This window comes from Malus domestica, chromosome 06 (assembly GCF_042453785.1).
Source record: "Malus domestica chromosome 06, GDT2T_hap1".
Lineage (NCBI taxonomy): Eukaryota > Viridiplantae > Streptophyta > Magnoliopsida > Rosales > Rosaceae > Malus > Malus domestica.
In genome coordinates this window covers 27,457,998-27,476,082 of record NC_091666.1, presented here as the reverse complement: position 1 = coordinate 27,476,082, position 18,085 = coordinate 27,457,998, and the positions used below count along the sequence as shown (strand labels likewise).

General features: G+C 38.7%; 2 protein-coding genes and 1 long non-coding RNA gene across 4 annotated transcripts; 1 reads left to right on the top strand and 2 right to left on the bottom strand.

Moving 5' to 3' along the window:
• The first annotated feature begins 209 nt into the window (after positions 1 to 209).
• Positions 210 to 2,236, top strand: LOC114825358 (uncharacterized). Its single transcript, XR_003774035.2, has 2 exons — positions 210 to 365; positions 1,394 to 2,236. It is a non-coding gene; the product is annotated as an uncharacterized lncRNA (long non-coding RNA).
• Positions 2,237 to 4,430: 2,194 nt separating this feature from the next.
• Positions 4,431 to 7,496, bottom strand: LOC103408751 (probable adenylate kinase 7, mitochondrial). Of its 2 annotated transcripts, none has more exons than XM_008347578.4 (5): positions 6,900 to 7,496; positions 6,580 to 6,720; positions 6,346 to 6,427; positions 6,212 to 6,252; positions 4,431 to 4,843 (listed from the first exon to the last, which is right to left on the bottom strand). In XM_008347578.4, the coding sequence occupies exons 1-5, from the start codon at positions 7,257 to 7,259 to the stop codon at positions 4,718 to 4,720; spliced, it is 750 nt and encodes a 249-aa protein (XP_008345800.1). In that variant the 5' UTR covers positions 7,260 to 7,496; the 3' UTR covers positions 4,431 to 4,717. The 2 variants fall into 2 exon arrangements, with proteins under 2 accessions (XP_008345800.1, XP_017181226.1); XM_017325737.3 differs by lacking the exon at positions 4,431 to 4,843 and adding an exon at positions 5,980 to 6,124 and having other exon boundaries at positions 6,900 to 7,494.
• A 1,085-nt stretch (positions 7,497 to 8,581) lies between these two features.
• Positions 8,582 to 12,142, bottom strand: LOC103408759 (argininosuccinate synthase, chloroplastic-like). The gene is made up of 11 exons (XM_008347589.4): positions 11,973 to 12,142; positions 11,824 to 11,901; positions 11,565 to 11,623; positions 11,354 to 11,438; positions 11,038 to 11,179; positions 10,520 to 10,568; positions 10,217 to 10,399; positions 9,814 to 9,888; positions 9,554 to 9,739; positions 9,346 to 9,434; positions 8,582 to 9,262 (listed from the first exon to the last, which is right to left on the bottom strand). Exons 2-11 carry the CDS (start codon positions 11,888 to 11,890, stop codon positions 8,716 to 8,718), a joined length of 1,482 nt encoding a protein of 493 aa, XP_008345811.1. The 5' UTR covers positions 11,891 to 11,901; positions 11,973 to 12,142; the 3' UTR covers positions 8,582 to 8,715.
• Between the last annotated feature and the right edge of the window lie 5,943 nt (positions 12,143 to 18,085).

The following is an 18,085-nucleotide window of genomic DNA, read 5'->3' as shown; positions in this document are numbered from 1 at the left end:
AAGTAGTTAAAGCAGTTTTTGCAGTACTAATCCAACGTTTAGGGGGTGTTTGTTTGACCGGATTAGGAGGGACTGGACTAGACTAGACTAATTGCTAGTGTAGTCTCATGTTTGGTTTGCACAAGGATTAGGTTTAATGGGATTAGGGGGGACTCGCTCAGATTAATGGCTTCGCTAGGAGTTCTTAGCGAAGTACCCCAAACTCGGCCGGACTCGTAAGACCTTCACGAGAGAGAACCTTGCGCATCCTGAGTCGTCACACATCGCTCCTGCTTGCCCTGCTCCCTCATCCTCGTCCACCTCACCCCCATCTCTGAGTCCTGCTTGCCTGCATCCTGCTCGCCCTCATCTGCTCCTCTTGCCTGGTAAACTTTGAATCTTAGATTTATTTCTTCGATTTATTTTGCAGATCGTGATATTTATGATCTTTATTTGATTTAGTTGTTTTGGGTTTGAGAAATTTTCAATAATAGACCTCTGCACTTGAACAAATTAGGGTTTTGATTTTTAGGGTCAAATTGCAGATTGAGATTGGACAGTTTGGAATTAGTTGCTGTCTATTAGTGTTTGAGATTCTTCCATTTGGTTTTGTTTTCTCACTGGGGTTGTAGATCGTGATTCGTACTGGATAAACTTCGAACCAGTTGCTGATCTTTATTTGATTTGGTTTTGTTTTCTCACTTGGGTTGTAGATCGTGATTCTTCCATTACGCTTGTAGATCGTGATTCTTCAATTCGGGTTTGCATTTGTGGTGTCTGTGAAATAAAAAATAAAAAAAACTATATATGTAGGGACTGTGAGAGCCATTCAGAATGGCAATGGAAAAACAAATTGATAGCTTCCCCTGAATATATATATATATATATATATATATATAAATATATATTGACTGATACAAACCAAGAACTCCTGGAAAAAGTGTACTCAATGAAGCCACAATTCAAGTAGCCATTTCTACTGTGGTTTTTTTAACATTTACGAGCTCCAGTTGTGAGATTGCCCAAGAAAAATGCCGTCCTACCCACATGCCCAAAAGAGCTATTTAGCTCTGTTGGTGTGTAGAAGAAGCTCACAAGTGCTTTTGTATTTACTCATTCCTTGTTAGGCAGTGTTAGGCTGTTTTACACATGGGACTGCGCTTGGAAACCAAAACAAACTGATTGAAATTATCTTGCTTAGAGTTGAGTATAATTTCTTAGTGGCAAGTTGGCAAAAGAAGAGAAAAAAATCATAGATGTTCAATTTTCTATCACAGTTGCATTTTACTTTGAGAAATTTACTTTTTATTGTGCAGTTAAACATCCTGCTTTTTCACTTCTAAAACTAGTGATGTAACTTTTGATTATCTCAAGTTATTTATTGATTTACTAGGAGGTTTGTTGCCTTTTGCAGAAGGGGTTTTGTTTCTAGGCTGGAAAGGAAAAAGACACTGAAAACCCGTATCTTTGCATCAGAACTCAAGAAAGTGTTTGTCCAAATGCTTTTAAGTGACAAAGGAAGTGGATGATTTTATTATGTGGTGCCCTTTGACATGGGTGTATTTTTTTAATCGTACAATCCTTTTGACATGGGATGTATTTTGTTAATCGTACAATCTTAGGTTATAGCTTCTAACTTAGCTTGGAAACCAAAACAAACTGATTGAAATTATCTTGCTTAGAGTTGAGTATAATTTCTTAGTGGCAAGTTGGCAAAAGAAGAGAAAAAAATCATAGATGTTCAATTTTCTATCACAGTTGCATTTTACTTTGAGAAATTTACTTTTTATTGTGCAGTTAAACATCCTGCTTTTTCACTTCTAAAACTAGTGATGTAACTTTTGATTATCTCAAGTTATTTATTGATTTACTAGGAGGTTTGTTGCCTTTTGCAGAAGGGGTTTTGTTTCTAGGCTGGAAAGGAAAAAGACACTGAAAACCCGTATCTTTGCATCAGAACTCAAGAAAGTGTTTGTCCAAATGCTTTTAAGTGACAAAGGAAGTGGATGATTTTATTATGTGGTGCCCTTTGACATGGGTGTATTTTTTTAATCGTACAATCCTTTTGACATGGGATGTATTTTGTTAATCGTACAATCTTAGGTTATAGCTTCTAACTTAGCTTTGCACTGTGAAATATTTTGGCTAATTTTAACTAAGATTTTGTAAATTATGGGGATCTACTAAGAAGCAGGATTTTGTAAATTAAGCCAACTCGTAATTTTGTGTCTGCCAAGCAAGAGCAGTTTCTCAAGCATTTTGTGTATGCCAACTCGTAATTTTGTGTAAATTATGTGCTTTAAGTTGGTCTACCGAGAAAATGATATGTACTTTGGGGTGGTGCATTCGTGCAGTGAGTGCCATAATTTTGTGTAAATTATGTGCTTTAGGTTGCTCGTAATTTTGTGTATGCCAAGCAAGAGCAGTTTCTCAAGCACTCATCCTCACATTGTTACCAACTCGAATTCGTATCCACAAGTGCCCATGATGTGTTAGGAGTCCTCATTTTAAGACCACCTTGCAGTGCCATTCCACCACCCCCTATTCACATTCCAGTTTCCCCCTATTCACAATTGGTTAATGTTAACTAGAATTTTTATTAGTTTCCCAAAAAAAAAAAAATATATATATATATATATATATATATTATCCTACTTCCTAGTCCGATACTGCAACAAACGTTTCACTAAGCTAGTCCAGCTTAGTGTAGTCTAAGCCAGTCCAGCTTAGTCCCTGCAGCTAGTCCAGTTCGAGACAGTCCGGTACAACAAACGCACCCTTAAAGTATTCTTAAATCAACACTAAAACCTTGCAACAAAAACAAAAGCATATAGTTCAATATTGGATAGAGTGTTGGGTTTTTCCATCCATGCATCTCGAGTTCGAAACTCCTCTGATTTTGGATTGAATTGAATTTTTGCAAAGGTGATCCATGAATTAAGATTTACAAACTAGACAGTTCGGATCGTTGAAGTTCGATGTGGAGTGGACCCCACACCTAGTCCCCATTTTTTAGAAAAAATGAGAATCCCTCTTCATAAAGAGCCTGTGTAATTGTATTCTTATCATAACAGTCATTGTACAACTCTAACTAAATAGAAAGAAAACTAATTGCGCAAGATTACATTATACGGTTTTACTATTACATATCAGTTACATATCAGATTACATATCAGTTACTAATTGCGCAAGATTACATTTTCGTCGTGATTGTGATTTGGCTTTGTACTACAATCGTGACACTTTCTTCTAAGTTACCTTTCAAATTCAATAAAAATTCTAAAAATATTCATCTATTCACGTTTTTTAGTTGCCTCCAATATTTTACATGACAAAATAAAAGGTTGAAGATGTGCATTTAGCAAATTAATCATATGGTTTGAAATTGGTCATGATACCACTGTTATATCTCACATTTAAATAAAAACGAAAACTAATGAAAATGGCTTAAAAACTTTAAGCTTTAACGATAAGGACAAAATAAAAGGTAAAGTGAATAGTACCAAGATTGATTTTTTAGTGTAAAAATGTGGTTTTTCGTTAAAGTGAACAGTACCAAAAACTTTTCGTTAAAGTTCCCTTAAATAAAATCCATTGTTTTAATCTGCAAAGACAAAATTTTCATTTCCTCCGAGATAAAATAGATGTGATTGTTGGATTTGGATCCTCTCCTGAGCTAATGGAGAGGATCCTCCTGACTCATCATCGTGGACCGTTAGATTTTTATCTAACAACTATAATTATTATAACTTTAAAAGGATCTTCCTGTTTGTAGGCGTTAGATAAAAATCCAACGATCCAAGATGATGGGTCAGGAGGATCCTCTCCATTAGCTCAGGAGAGGATCCAAATCCGTGATTGTTTGGTAAGTAGGTACTTTTTATGACAAAAGTGTTTGAGAAAAGTGGGCCTAGGTTCTCAATAGATAAAAAGTAATAGATAAAAAGTTGGTTTATTTTTAGCTGCATTTTTTGAAAATCGATTTTAATTTAATTTTATTTCTTTGTAATTTAAAAGTTTTCACTTTACTCTCTAAAACTCAATATTTCCTTCATTTTGATCCTCTAGAACTCGATTTTGATCTCATTTTGCTCCTTGAAACTCGAAAGTCATCTCTATAAATCTTAAAATTTGCTCTACGTTGCCTTAGATATGTTAATTTCTTATGTGGGTTTGATTTCGATGCAGCAGGCTAATTAATTTTGTTTTCATCTCTTCAATTTCTTTTAAACTTAATATTCTTTGATTGTTGAATATCTACGCATAACAGAGTTTTATAATCAAATTTACATCAATGTGGCATAGTATTATTGGATGGTAGATCCCACATATATTTGAGAAGACGACCTTTAAGTTTCAAGAAGAACACTGAATCCATAAGTCAAAATGAAATAAAATTTGAGCTTCAAAAGTGATTTTTGAGTTACATAAGGCAAAATGAGATCAGAATGTAGCTAAAAAGAAGCATAAAAAGTTCTTGCCAGTTGTCTATTAAACGGGCCGAGCCCCATTTTACACACTTATTCTTTTTGCAATTGTTTACGCTTTATTAACAAAAAACCATTCACTCATACTTCTTCTTGAACACTGATTCTTCACCTAATAAGAAGAAAAAATACAGAAGTTGATTGGTTTGCTTGCTATACAAACAAAGCTATACTCGTACAGAAGGTTCCGTCGGCCTCGGCAATTTGCACGGTTCTTATATACAATAGAGTCAGAATTCATAGCTGAGATTCTACAGCAGGGAGGAGTGTAGATGTAACGTAGCCAACAGCCCCTTCCAAGTCTCCCCGGGTGCACTACTCACCTGAAAGTCGAGAAGCTTATCCCGTTTCTTGTAGTAATCTTCCAATGGCTTACTCTGAGTGCACAGAAAACAGGAAATGTTAACAAAACGTCATCTCCGTTTCTACTTTTTAAATAATCATGTAAGCAAAGTATTATGGCAGTAATACGACACTAATCTAAAAACATATTTCCCCGGCATTACATAAGGGTGCGTTTGGTACGCAGACGGAACGGAACGGAACGGGACGGGACGGGACGGGACGGGACGGAACGAAGGTGTAATTTTTGAAAAAGACATGGGGTATATTTGTCTTAAAATGGTAAAACATTGCGTTCCACAAACGTGGAACAAACCCGTTCAAGGGGGGAGGTGGAACGCAAAAACACTCAAAATCTGTCCCGTGGAACAGCCCGTTCCACCCATTTTTGGCGCACCAAACGCGGGACGGAACGCCTCGTCCCGTTCCGTCCCGTCCCACGTACCAAACGCACCCTTAAGGCTCGTCATTTTCTGTCACTTTAAAGACCACTCTAAAATGAATGAAACAAGAACTTGGAAACAATGCACAAAAAATAAGAGGCATGGCAAGTCTTCAACGAAAGAAGGAAAACTCAGAACCCGCTTTTTCCTTAGAAAAAATAGATGTGGCGTAGTATAGAGTTATGGGCAGGGGGACTGAACAACAAAGAACCCTGCAACACATAGCGTAACTTCCGGTAGCTCACCATGAGGAACCAGTAAAATAAATAACGTGTTTGTACCATACTTGACCAATCCCGAAACTACCAAGCACCGGTCAATGTTATACCGTTAAGGATCCAGAAGAGTTTCCCTCCAACCAGGAGGCCAATCATAGCGCAACACATGTCAACATCAGAGGCCAATCACAACACGACATGTGTCAACATCAGAGGCCAATCACAACACGACACGTGTCAATGTTAGAACAAAGCTAGAAACTCTCTTCCATACAAGGAGATCATTCTCCCACAATAATTCATAATATCATTTGTACTAAATTATTCACTAGTACTTATTAAATGAGAGCTTGAACCTATATACTTGTGTAAACCCTTCACAATTAATGAGAACTCCTCTACTCCGTCGACGTAGCCAATCTGGGTGAACCACGTACATCTTGTGTTTGCTTCTCTGTCTTTATCCATTTACATACTTATCCACATTAGTAACCGAATCAATCTAGCGAAGGTCACAAACTTGACACTTTCTGTTGTACCAAAGTCGTCATTGATTTTGTATGCATCAACATAACGTATCTTAAAAAAAATTTGAGTTTTGACTTCAAGAATTTCTCAGCATCGGAAATTGGTGATCCTTCGCGGTCCTAGTTCTCTATTGGGACAGAAAATATTTACAAAACAAAGACAAAATATTTAAGACTGGTATACTAGCCGAGGAGAACTGAGACTTGAGGACTACCTGCTCAGCAAAGATTCGAAGTTTCTCCCTCCAGGCACTCTCTGCATAAGCAGTGGAGGATTTCAAAATTCGTACCAAGGTAGCGGTTGTTCAAATCAAATCATGACTTTCAAGGCAACAAAATTAGATACTACCTCTTTCGTGTTCCGCCAAGCAATGCTCTGTGCATTTGAAATTCACAACTAGATCAATCTCAACGAGTTCGGAAAGAATTTCCTGACAACAAAGATCACAAGTCCAAACGTTATGCAGAATTAACACCATAAAAGGCCTTAGATTTGATGATCACACTTGTCTTCCTAATAATTTCACAAATCCATACAATGTCATTCATATGAAAACTAAATCTTCGGTAGCGAAATACTCACGGCTTGAATCCGAGAACGAGGAATTCCATCCAGTATGAATCCACTTTCTCCTCTGCAATACCCATCTTCCAATCTCTTCGATAACAACCCGAATATGATTTCTTCCGGAACAAGCTCCCCTCGATTCACAGCATTCGCAATCTAATTCACACATTTCACAATTCAAACCAATCAATTAAACAAAAAACAAAAGCATGTTACATTACATATTAAATCCAAAGAATTCAATTTTTTAGAAATTAAATGAAAAAAAAATGAAATTAAAGAAGCTATTTTTCATAGTAGACAGCAAAAATTGAGAGAGTGCAAAGAAAGGAGACCTGCTTGTAAAGCGAAGAACGAGGGTTGAGGTCTTGGCGGACGAGACCGGCCATGGAAATGTGAGGAACTTCTAGAAGCTTCGAGAGCCTCTCGGCGTAGACGTGTTTCTTGGCGATTGGACTGCCTATGAAGGCCCACTGCACTCCTCGTACAGGAACCGAGCCCTCCGTGCCGGCCACCGGAAGTTGATCGAGGCGCCGCCCGCGGTCGTCTCGGTGGCCATAGTAGTAGTCGTGATCGAAGTGCGGCTGAGCCGCGGCGGCGGTGAAGAATCGGCTGAGAGCGAGTTTCAGAAGCCGGTACAGCGGTGGCGCGGCGGTAAAGCTGGCGGTGGAGGCTAAACGACGTGGTACGATCATGGCAAAGGGAGGGAGAGGTAGTCGTATGGAGACCCGGTAGACGGACCGTGAGTAGGGCTGAGCCGCTGAGACCGGGAAAGCGAGTTACGAGAGTTTAAAGCGAGAGAGCAGTAGGCTGCCACGTATGTGGGGCCCACGGTACGAGGGCGAAGTTCTTAACTTCGTTCAACAGAAAAATAGATACTGTGAGTGTGAGATCGTTCCCCACATGCCCACTGCTATTGAAATTTTAATGGTAATTTTAGACCCTTTTGTTAATATTTTATAGATGCTGTGAGTGTGAGATCGTTCCCCACATGCCCACTGCTATTGAAATTTTAATGGTAATTTTAGACCCTTTTGTTAATATTTTATTTTTTAAAGGATATTGTAAGAATATGCTAAAAAGTATGTTAATATTATGAACAAGTTTACCAAAAGAGGGAAGTTAAATATAAACAATTATTTTTTAAAACTATTATTAGCATTTCAAATTTTTTATTTTGCCCTCTTTACAACTGTATTTTTCTTTCTGATAGAGTCTATAATGCAAAATAAGATTTTTAGAATGCCAAGAACAATTTCTTAATTTTTTTGAAAAAATAGATGAAAAAAGAAATTACACGACCATGTACATTTGTAATAGTCACAATGATATTTGATCAATATGTCGCTAATAGTAATTTAGTGTGTAGTCAAGATTTGATTGAGTGACTTGAATGTTTGATTTTAATCAATTTAACCTTCGAGATTCATAAAATTGTGAGTTATATACTTTTTGTTGTTTGTTTTATGTCTTCTAGTTTTCAAAAAGTCTCCACCTAATGCTGCGTAGGGGCTAAGCGGCTGACCACCGCTACAATTAATTCTTCAGCGTTTAAAAAATAAAAATGACTCCTAGACCTGTCAAGGCGGGTGCCTAGGTCATGACTCTCACTTAAACAGATAATAGATAACTTGCATTTTATTTTTTCATTAAATTGTATGAGACTTGTTAGGCTTGGATGAACAATAATTACGTGTTTGTTCTGCATGTTTTGAATATGTTATCGTACTTCATAATTTATGTTATTTTATTTGCAATTTATGTATTCCAATACATTTATGTATTTCTTAGTGTAAATAGAAAATAATAAATTCAATTAATATATAAAATAAAATAAAAAACGATTTAGGTCCCTGTCTAGATGCCTAAGCGTTAGGTCCCTCCCTACCCTCCGCCTAATTGGTGCCTTTTAGAACCTTATGTCTCCTAGTTTTTTTTTTTTTTACAAATTTATAATAAATTCCATTTGTGAATTTAACAAATAAGTAAAATTCTTGTTTAAAACACGATTAAGGCCTTTATATAATTACTCGCTTTCTGTTTATTAAAAGAAACAATTAGAAGTTGAACCACGATTAAATTCTTGTTTAAAACAACTGGCTAACATAACATTACAAGCAAAAACTTACATAGCCATTGAAGATTCGCCCTTCAAGCGTCGAGCATTGCTCGAACCCTAATGGGAAGGCCATACAGCCTAATAAACCCAGCAGCATCAGCTTGATCATATATATCCCCGCTCTCGAACGACGAGATGTCCTGCCTGTACAGGCTATAAGGGCTCTTCCGGCTCGTCACAGTGACCGAACCCTTGTACAGCTTCAGAGTTACTGATCCAGTGGTTGTTTTCGAGATTTCCTCCATGAACGAATCCAATGACTCGCGAAGTGGGTCGAACCACCTTCCTGCGTATACCAGCTCCGCGTACTTGAGGGCTAACGAGTCTTTAACTTGCATTGTTTCTCGGTCCAGTGTTAAAGACTCAAGCTCTCGTGCAGCAGCGAAGAGGATGGTGCCCCCGGGAGTTTCATAGACTCCACGGCTCTTCATGCCAACTAGCCGGTTTTCAACCATGTCCACACGGCCAATTCCGTGTTTTCCACCAATCTGATTTAGATGATCAAGTAGAGAGGCCGGTGAAAGCTCTTTCCCATTGACCGAAACCGGAATTCCTGAAACAATTCCGATTTCTACGTACCTATAGGAAACGAGAGCATGGGTTAGAAACGTACTCAGCGCACACAGTAAGAGCTAAAACACATATGATCAGGTGGAACTTACTCTGGTTCATTTGGTGCATCTTCTGGATCGACTGTTAACATGAACATATCCTTCTTAGGCTCATTCTCCGGGTCTTCCAAAATGTCACCCTTTGATCAGTTCCATCATCATATAGACAAACGACAAGAGAGAATTTTAGAGCTCAATCAGAAATATTTCATATGAAAAGTAGGAAATTTTCTGGACAAAAAAGAGAGTTGTAAAGAACCTCATGACTAAGGTGCCATAAATTGCCATCTCTGCTGTATATGGACTTCTTTGTCACTGGGACAGGCACATTATGTTTCTTAGCGTATTCAATAGCATCTTCTCTGCCTCTAATATCCCACTCCCTCCAAGGAGCCACAACATTTAGTTTGGGATTGAGAGCGAAAAACGTCAGCTCAAAGCGAACCTAAACAGACAAGAGATTGTGTCAGGAGTACATGAGTTTTTGTAACATTAAACGCTTTGAATTGGAAGGCATGCCTGATCATTTCCTTTCCCGGTGCATCCATGAGCTACAGCATCCGCTCCAACTTCTTTCGCAACATCAACCATGGCCTGTTTCATCATTTGTACGAAATTTGTCCCCAAAAAATGTCACTGTATGAAGTAATAGTTATATTATTTGGTCTAATGAGAACAGTAATAGATTTATCATGACATTGACGTGGTAAAAATTCTCAAATTGAGCTGCTAAGGAGCTATTCACAGATCTATTAGAAACCAACCAGAGAGAATAGACCTCAGAAGAGCATAAGCATTTCACAAGAAATTCAAAAGGTAGTACCTTTTTCTTTACATTTGTCTTGACAGTGGATGTATCAATCTACAGAGGTAATGAATTTATAACTAACAGAGCATTCCGAAAATCAAACTGAGAGATCACCTTAGCAATAACGGGGCGGGCCATTGAAGTCCCCAGCAAGTATTTCCTCTCATATATTGCACCTGCCCGCAAGCAAGGGAATATGTAGTCCTTTACAAACTCCTCCTTTAGATCATGCACTACTAATTGAGAAGCCCCACTGGCCTTGGCCTTCTTTTCCAGACCATCCAATTCTTTTATACCCTAATGATTTGGAATAAGGCAACAACCACGCAAGTCAAACCAATAATGACTATCTTAAAGTACATAGCATGAAACAAGAAACTTTTGACTTTGAAGTAGATGTTGCTACTTCTAACTTACTTGACCAACATCAGCCGTGAAGCAAACAACATCACAACCATAGTTCTCCCTGCAAGTAAAAAAGTATCAAACAATAACGACAAAGTTAACAATCAGAATTAAAAGATCGTATATCAACTGTGTAGAATGCATCAATATGCATTAGCATTGAGTTAGGGAAATGGTGCCTGGAATACATAAATGAGTATGCATGCAGCACACAGGAGAACTAGAACTATCCAAATGGAATTCCAGTCATGTTTAATCAGACGTAGTTATGTTTGGTCCTTATCAGTTGCAGTCCAAAGCAATTATCTCAACAATTCCGTCAGAGTATGACAATACAACAATCAAAGTATCTCAAAACCTATTGAAATCTGGATATGGGTGCAAATCATGGCTCTAATGCATGAAAGTTATTGTTCCTCAACAAAAGTCTATAACTTTCAATATTTGAAACCAAACATGATGAGTTTAATACTCTCATGAGACATATGCACTTGAAGGCCTTTTCAGGGAAGAAAAAAAATGGGGCATACCTTAACCACGGAACAATGACTGATGTGTCTAAGCCACCACTATAGGCCAGGACAACCTTATTCAATTTGCCACGCAACCCTCTTTCCTTCGTGGATCCAGATGCTTCTGTCTCATTGTAAGTGGGTAGCGCTGCTCTAATAGCTGCATACAAATGAAGGTAAAGATCAGATTGGCATCTAATACCGAATACATTACAGAATGAATGAATGAGTGAACTTAAAAAATTAAATATGATATATAGGCATCTCAATAGCTCATTTATCTCTCTAACTATCTAACGTTCATGTGAAAGAACCTCTGATTAGGCAACCGCACCTTGCTTGTTATGAGCTCTTACACTTCCATTGCCACTCGTAACTGCAAATGCAGTCCCCTGAAGCTCACTCTTTCTTGCCCCCAACTGCAGAAACAGATTTAGAACAACTCCAATTAGCAAACGAGAGAACTGCAAATTAGTAACTACAGTATATTATAAGGAAAGGGAAAATTGATGTACACAATGCATTATGGATATCGGTATAGCTACCTCTTGAAACGAAGATAACCTCCCCGGACAACAAACTCTGCCATGAAATGTATATGATTCTGCTCATGCAACAAAAACAAATTATACACATTGATATCACAATACAGCACCAAATCGTAATCCAACTATTTCTCCATCAAATTTTAAGCATTTAAGTATCTGGGTACTGCTCATTTCTCCTCAAATTGTCTAAATCCAGAAAAATTTAAATTTTGTTCTCGAATTTAATCAGCCTCGCTACAGGAAAGTGAAAATGTACCTCTTTTGGGAGCTTGAAAAGTGAGATTGGCGGCGGAGCAGGCGGACATGGACTTCAATTGGGCCATGGTGGCGGCGGCTGAGATCAAATAGAAGTTAAACGGAGAAGAAGAGTAGAATTGCTCAGGAATAAGAAGAAAGGAAACTTACGTGATCGGAGGTTAGCGGCGGCGATAACGGCCGATGGTGAGGAGTGGCGAACGGCAGACGGTGGTTTTGTAGTTTGAGTAGCTCTGTGTGTGTGTGAGCGTCTCTCGGTTTTAGGGTTTTATTGTAGAGGTTTATACCAAAAAAAAATTAAAAATTGGAAAAGATCCAATACGATGTTTTTTATACTCTGACTAAAATAACCCCCCACAAAAGACTGCGTTTGCAGCAGAAAAGTTTCTATTTTTTTTTTTCTCTTCCTACACGTGTGTCTATTGACGTCATTTTCCTGGATCGTTGTGAGGGTATTGACTTATTATTTTCTTCTCTAGTGAATTTTTTTTTTCTTTGACAAAAAAAAAATATTATATATTTTGAAGAAAGTTAAGGTTCGACCATAAAATCAATTAGCATGTATGAAGTAGCTCAATTTACTTATAAACTCATACAAGGTCTCTTCTCTCATCAGTGTGGGACTCATTCTCAACATGTCCCCTCATGCATGGCGAATCTTCATGCTGAACACGTGGACAACAGTACAGGGTGACGTGGAGCGTGTGTGACCATTTGGCTTCACAGGTTGGAAAGCCTGCTTTGATACCATGAAGAAATTTGATGTTTCATCATAAAACCAATGGTGGACATGGCTTCACAATAGACTAGCAATAATGTGGTTTAAATTCATCTTTGGCAAAAATTAAACCTAAGATATTTTACTTACAATTGAAGATGAATACTACTAAAATGTAGTACTAAGTGGCCTAATGAAAATTTGAGGTTAGGAATTTAGTTCAAGCCATATATTGGACCGGTTATATTCAACGAGAATAAACGTGAAACGATATTATCTATAGTAAAGAAGCGAGGGAGTTGAATAAGTCGAATAATGGGTTAGCCATAATAATGTGGTTTAAATTTGCTTTTAGTGAGAATCGAACCTAAGACCTCTCACTTACAAGTGAAGAGGTATACTACTATACCGTAATAAGTGGCTTCTATTCCTATATATTTCGTGTGTAGTCAATATTTGATTAAGTGACTTGAACGTTTGATTAAAATTATGAGTTATATACTTTTTGTTGTCTGATTTATGTCTTCTAGTGTTCTAAAAGTCTCCACCAAGCGCTACCTAGGGGTTAGGCAGCTGACCAATTCTTAGGCGTTTAAAAAATAAGAAAGGGCACCAAGACTTGCTAAGGCGCCCGCCGAGGTCATGATTTTCACATAAATTGATAATAGATAACTTGAATTTTATTTTTTCAATAAATTATATGAGACTTGTTGTATACTTGAATGAACAGTAATTACATGCTTGTTTCCCATGTTTTGAATATGTTCTAGCACTTTATAATTTATATGTCATTCTATTTTATAATTTAAGTATTCCAATGCATTCATGTATTTTTTAGTATAAGTAGAACATAATAAATTCAATTAAAAATAATTAAAAAATGATCTAGGTCCCTGTCTACATACCTAGGCACTAGGCCCATACCCTCCGCCCGACTAGCGCATTTTAAAATCTTAATGTCTTCTAGTTTTATTTTTATTACAATTTTATAATAAATTCCATTTGTGTATTTAATAAATAAGTAAAATTACTATCAACAATTACTCACATATTAAACCCTTTATATAATTACTCGTTTTCTGTTTATTAAAAGAAACAATTAGAAGTTGAACCACACTTAAATTCTTGTCTAAAACAACTGGCTACATAACATTACAAACAAAAACTAACATAGCCATTGAAGATTCGCCATTCAAGCGTCGAGCATTGCTCGAACCCTAATGGGAAGGCCATACAGCCTAATGAACCCAGCAGCATCAGCTTGATCATATATATCCCCGCTCTCGAACGATGCGATGTCCTGCCTGTACAGGCTGTATGGGCTCTTCCGGCTCGTCACAGTAACCGAACCCTTGTACAGCTTCAGAGTTACTGATCCGGTGGTTGTTTTAGAGATTTCCTTCATGAACGAATCCATTGACTCGCGAAGTGGGTCGAACCACCTGCCTGCGTACACCAGCTCCGCGTACTTGAGGGCTAATGAGTCTTTAACTTGCATTGTTTCTCGGTCCAGTGTTAAAGACTCAAGCTCTCGTGCAGCAGTGAAGAGGATGGTGCCTCCAGGAGTTTCATAGACTCCACGGCTCTTCATGCCAACTAGCCGGTTTTCAACCATGTCCACACGGCCAATTCCGTGTTTTCCACCAATCTGATTTAGATGATCAAGTAGAGAGGCCGGTGAAAGCTCTTTCCCATTGACCGAAACCGGAATTCCTGAAACAATTCCGATTTCTACATACCTATAGGAAACGAGAGCATGGGTTAGAAACGTACTCAGCGTACACAGTAGGAGCTAAAACACATATCAGGTGGAACTTACTCAGGTTCATTTGGTGCATCTTCTGGATCGACTGTTAACATGAACATATCCTTCTTAGGCTCATTCTCCGGGTCCTCCAAAATGTCACCCTTTGATCAATTCCATCATCATGAAGACAAACGGCAATAGATAATTTTAGAGCTCAATCAGAAAGATTTCATATGAAAAGTTGGCAATTTTCCAGACAAAAAAGAGTTGTAAGAATTTACCTCATGACTAAGGTGCCATAAATTGCCGTCTCTGCTGTATATGGATTTCTTTGTCACTGGGACAGGCACATTATGTTTCTTAGCGTATTCAATAGCATCTTCTCTGCCTGTAATATCCCACTCCCTCCAAGGAGCCACAACATTTAGTTTGGGATTGAGAGCGAAAAATGTCAGCTCAAAGCGAACCTAAACAGACAAGAGATTGTGTCATAAGGAGTACATGAGTTGTAATATTAAACGCTTTGAATTAGAAGGCATGCCTGATCATTTCCTTTCCCGGTGCATCCATGAGCTACAGCATCAGCTCCAACTTCTTTTGCAACATCAACCATGGCCTGTTTCATCATTTGTACGAAATTTGTCCCCAAAAAATGTCACTGTATGAAGTAATAGTTATATTATTTGGTCTAATGAGAACAGTAATAGATTTATCATGACATTGACGTGGTAAAAATTCTCAAATTGAGCTGCTACGGAGCTATACGCAGATCTATCAGAAACCAACCGGAGAGAATAGACCTCAGAAGAGCACAAGCATTTCACAAGAAATTCAAAAGGTAATACCTTTTTCTTTACATTTGTCTTGACTGTGGATGTATCAATCTACAGAGGTAATGAATTCCGAAAATCAAACTGAGAGATCACCTTAGCAATAAGAGGGCGGGCCATTGAAGTCCCCAGCAAGTATTTCCTCTCATATATTGCACCTGCCCGCAAGCAAGGGAATATGTAGTCCTTTACAAACTCCTCCTTTAGATCCTGCACTACTAACTGAGAAGCCCCACTGGCCTTGGCCTTCTTTTCCAGACCATCCAATTCTTTTATACCCTAATGATTTGGAATAAGGTAGCAACCATGCAAGTCAAACCAATAATAACTATCTTAAAGTACATAGCATGAAACAAGAAACTTTTGACTTTTAAGTAGATGTTGCTACTTCTAACTTACTTGACCAACATCGGCAGTGAAGCAAACAACATCACAACCATAGTTCTCCCTGCAAGTAAAAAAGTATCAAACAAGAACAACAAAGTTAACAATCAGAATTAAAAGGTCGTATATCAACCGTGTAGAATGCATCAATATGCACTAGCATTGAGTTAGGGAAATGGTGCCTGGAATACATATATGAGGATGCATGCAGCACACAGGAGAACTAGAACTATCCAAATGGAATTCCAGTAATGTTTAATCAGACGTCGTTATGTTTGGTCCTTATCAGTTGCAGTCCAAAGCAATTATCTCAACGATTCCGTCACACAGTATGACAAGACAACAATCCAAGTATCTCAAAACCTATTGGAATCTGGATATGGGTGCAAATCATGGCTCTAATGCATGAAAGTTATTGTTCCTCAACAAAAGTCTAGAACTTTCAATATTTGAATCCAAACAGGATGAGTTTTATACTCTCATGAGACATAAGCACTTGAAGGCCTTTTCAGGGAAGAAAAAAAATGGGGCATACCTTAACCACGGAACAATGACTGATGTGTCTAAGCCACCACTATAGGCCAGGACAACCTTATTCAATTTGCCACGCAACCCTCTTTCCTTCGTGGATCCGGAGACTTCTGTCTCATGGTATGGATATGATTCTGCTCATACAACAACAAAAAAATTTATACACAATGATATCAGAATATAACCCGAAATTGTAATCCAACTATTTCTGCATCAAAATTCGGCATTTAAGTATCTGGGTACTGAAAGATATGATTTATGAAACTCAACTCAATGAATTGAGTGAGCCAATTAGTATTGATATATATAGCATTACAAAGTAGACATGTAGTAGAATACAGAAAGTTCAATTACAAGCAGTATCGGAAACAAACTACTAATCAAACTAGAACTCGGCTGCTGCTCAAGTATCTGTATAGGAATGAACATCCTGAGCGGAGAAGGATGGAACATCCTTGTTCTTGTGGGAGACTGGTTTATCACTCCCCCGCAAACTGACAGGGAGGCCACGAACTGGTAGTTTGGAGAGCAGAAAAGTAAAGCGGGCAGCAGAGAGACCTTTAGTAAGAAGATCAGCCAGCTGGTCAACAGAGGAGACATAGCGAATAGTGAGTTCATTGCGAGTGACCTTTTCCCGAACATAATGATAGTCCACCTCCACATGTCGCATGCGTTGTTGATAGACGGGATTAGAGGCTACAGAAATGGCACTGATGTTGTCGCACCAGATGCGGGGAGGAGCAAGCGGGAGATGAAGCTCTCGAAATAAGGTGCGATACCAAGAGAGCGCCGCAGCAGTGTACGCAAGCTGGCGGTATTCAGCTTCGGTGCTGGAGCGAGAGACACCTCGTTGTTTCTTGGAGCTCCAGGAGATAAGGTTATCACCAAGGAAAATACAGTAGCCACCAGTAGAACGACGGTCGTCAGGATCGCCGGCATAGTCCGCATCAGCATAGGCAGTGAGGTGAAGGGGACTCGGTTTGTAAACAATGCCATGATTCGGAGTCGCTTTAAGGTAACGAAGGATGCGTTTAACAGCAACCCAATGGACTGGTTGGCCGATGCATGAACTGGCAAACCTGATTTACAGCAAAGGTGATATCAGGACGAGTGAAAAGAAGATATTGCAAGGCCCCTACAACACTGCGGAATTCTGTAAGATCAGACAATGGTTCTCCATCTGATAAGCTGAGGCGTCGGCCAGGAATAGCGGGGGCCGAAATAGGCTTGCAGTCCAGCATATTAGTACGTTTAAGAAGATCAGTGATATATTTTGCTTGAGTAAGATGAAGGCCGGCAGCAGTACGATGAACTTCCATTCCTAAGAAGTAATGAAGGGGGCCAAGATCCTTCATGGAAAAAAGAACGCCCAACTGTTGAATTAAGCGAGCAATATGATCCGTGCTATTACCAGTAATAAGGATGTCATCCACGTATATTAACAAGTAAAGGACGACGGAGCCATCAAAGAAAGTAAATAATGAAGAGTCGGCATGAGAAGAAACAAACCCCAAATGTTCCAAGTGTTGGGAAAAACATTGGAACCATGCACGAGGAGCTTGTTTAAGGCCATAGAGAGACCGTTGTAATTTGCACACATGAGTGGGACGTTGAGAATCAACAAAGCCTGGAGGTTGGCGCATATAGACATCTTCATTTAGAGAACCATGAAGGAAAGCGTTTTGGACATCGAGTTGCCGAAGCGGCCAATTGTAGTGAATAGCAATGGAGAGAATCAGCCGAATGGTGGCATGATTGACGACGGGGCTGAACGTCTCACCATAGTCCAAACCTTCTTGTTGATGAAACCCATTGGCGACTAACCGTGCTTTGTATCGTTCGATGGAACCATCAAAGCGCCGCTTGATTTTGTAGACCCATTTGTTGGGGAGAACGTTCATAGTGTGGTGGAATGGGACCAAGGTCCGGGTACCATTGTGTTGTAATGCAGTAAACTCGTCAGCCATGGCTTTGCGCCATTCAGTGTGTTTGTGTGCCTGACTAAAACAGGTAGGCTCAACCAAAGCATCAGAAAAAGTAGTAACAAAAACAT

Coding starts and splice junctions, on each gene's coding strand:
- LOC103408751 (XM_008347578.4), bottom strand. CDS start 7,259: ATGATCGTACCACGTCGTTTAGCCTCCACCGCCAGCTTTACCGCCGCG. Junction 6,253..6,345: donor CTTGGCGGAACACGAAAGAG/GTAGTATCTAAT, acceptor CTGCTTATGCAG/AGAGTGCCTGGAGGGAGAAA. Junction 4,844..6,211: donor TTCGAATCTTTGCTGAGCAG/GTAGTCCTCAAG, acceptor CTGTGCACTCAG/AGTAAGCCATTGGAAGATTA.
- LOC103408759 (XM_008347589.4), bottom strand. CDS start 11,890: ATGGCCCAATTGAAGTCCATGTCCGCCTGCTCCGCCGCCAATCTCACT. Junction 11,180..11,353: donor AAGAGCTCATAACAAGCAAG/GTGCGGTTGCCT, acceptor ATTTGTATGCAG/CTATTAGAGCAGCGCTACCC. Junction 9,435..9,553: donor TATGGCACCTTAGTCATGAG/GTTCTTTACAAC, acceptor AACTGATCAAAG/GGTGACATTTTGGAAGACCC.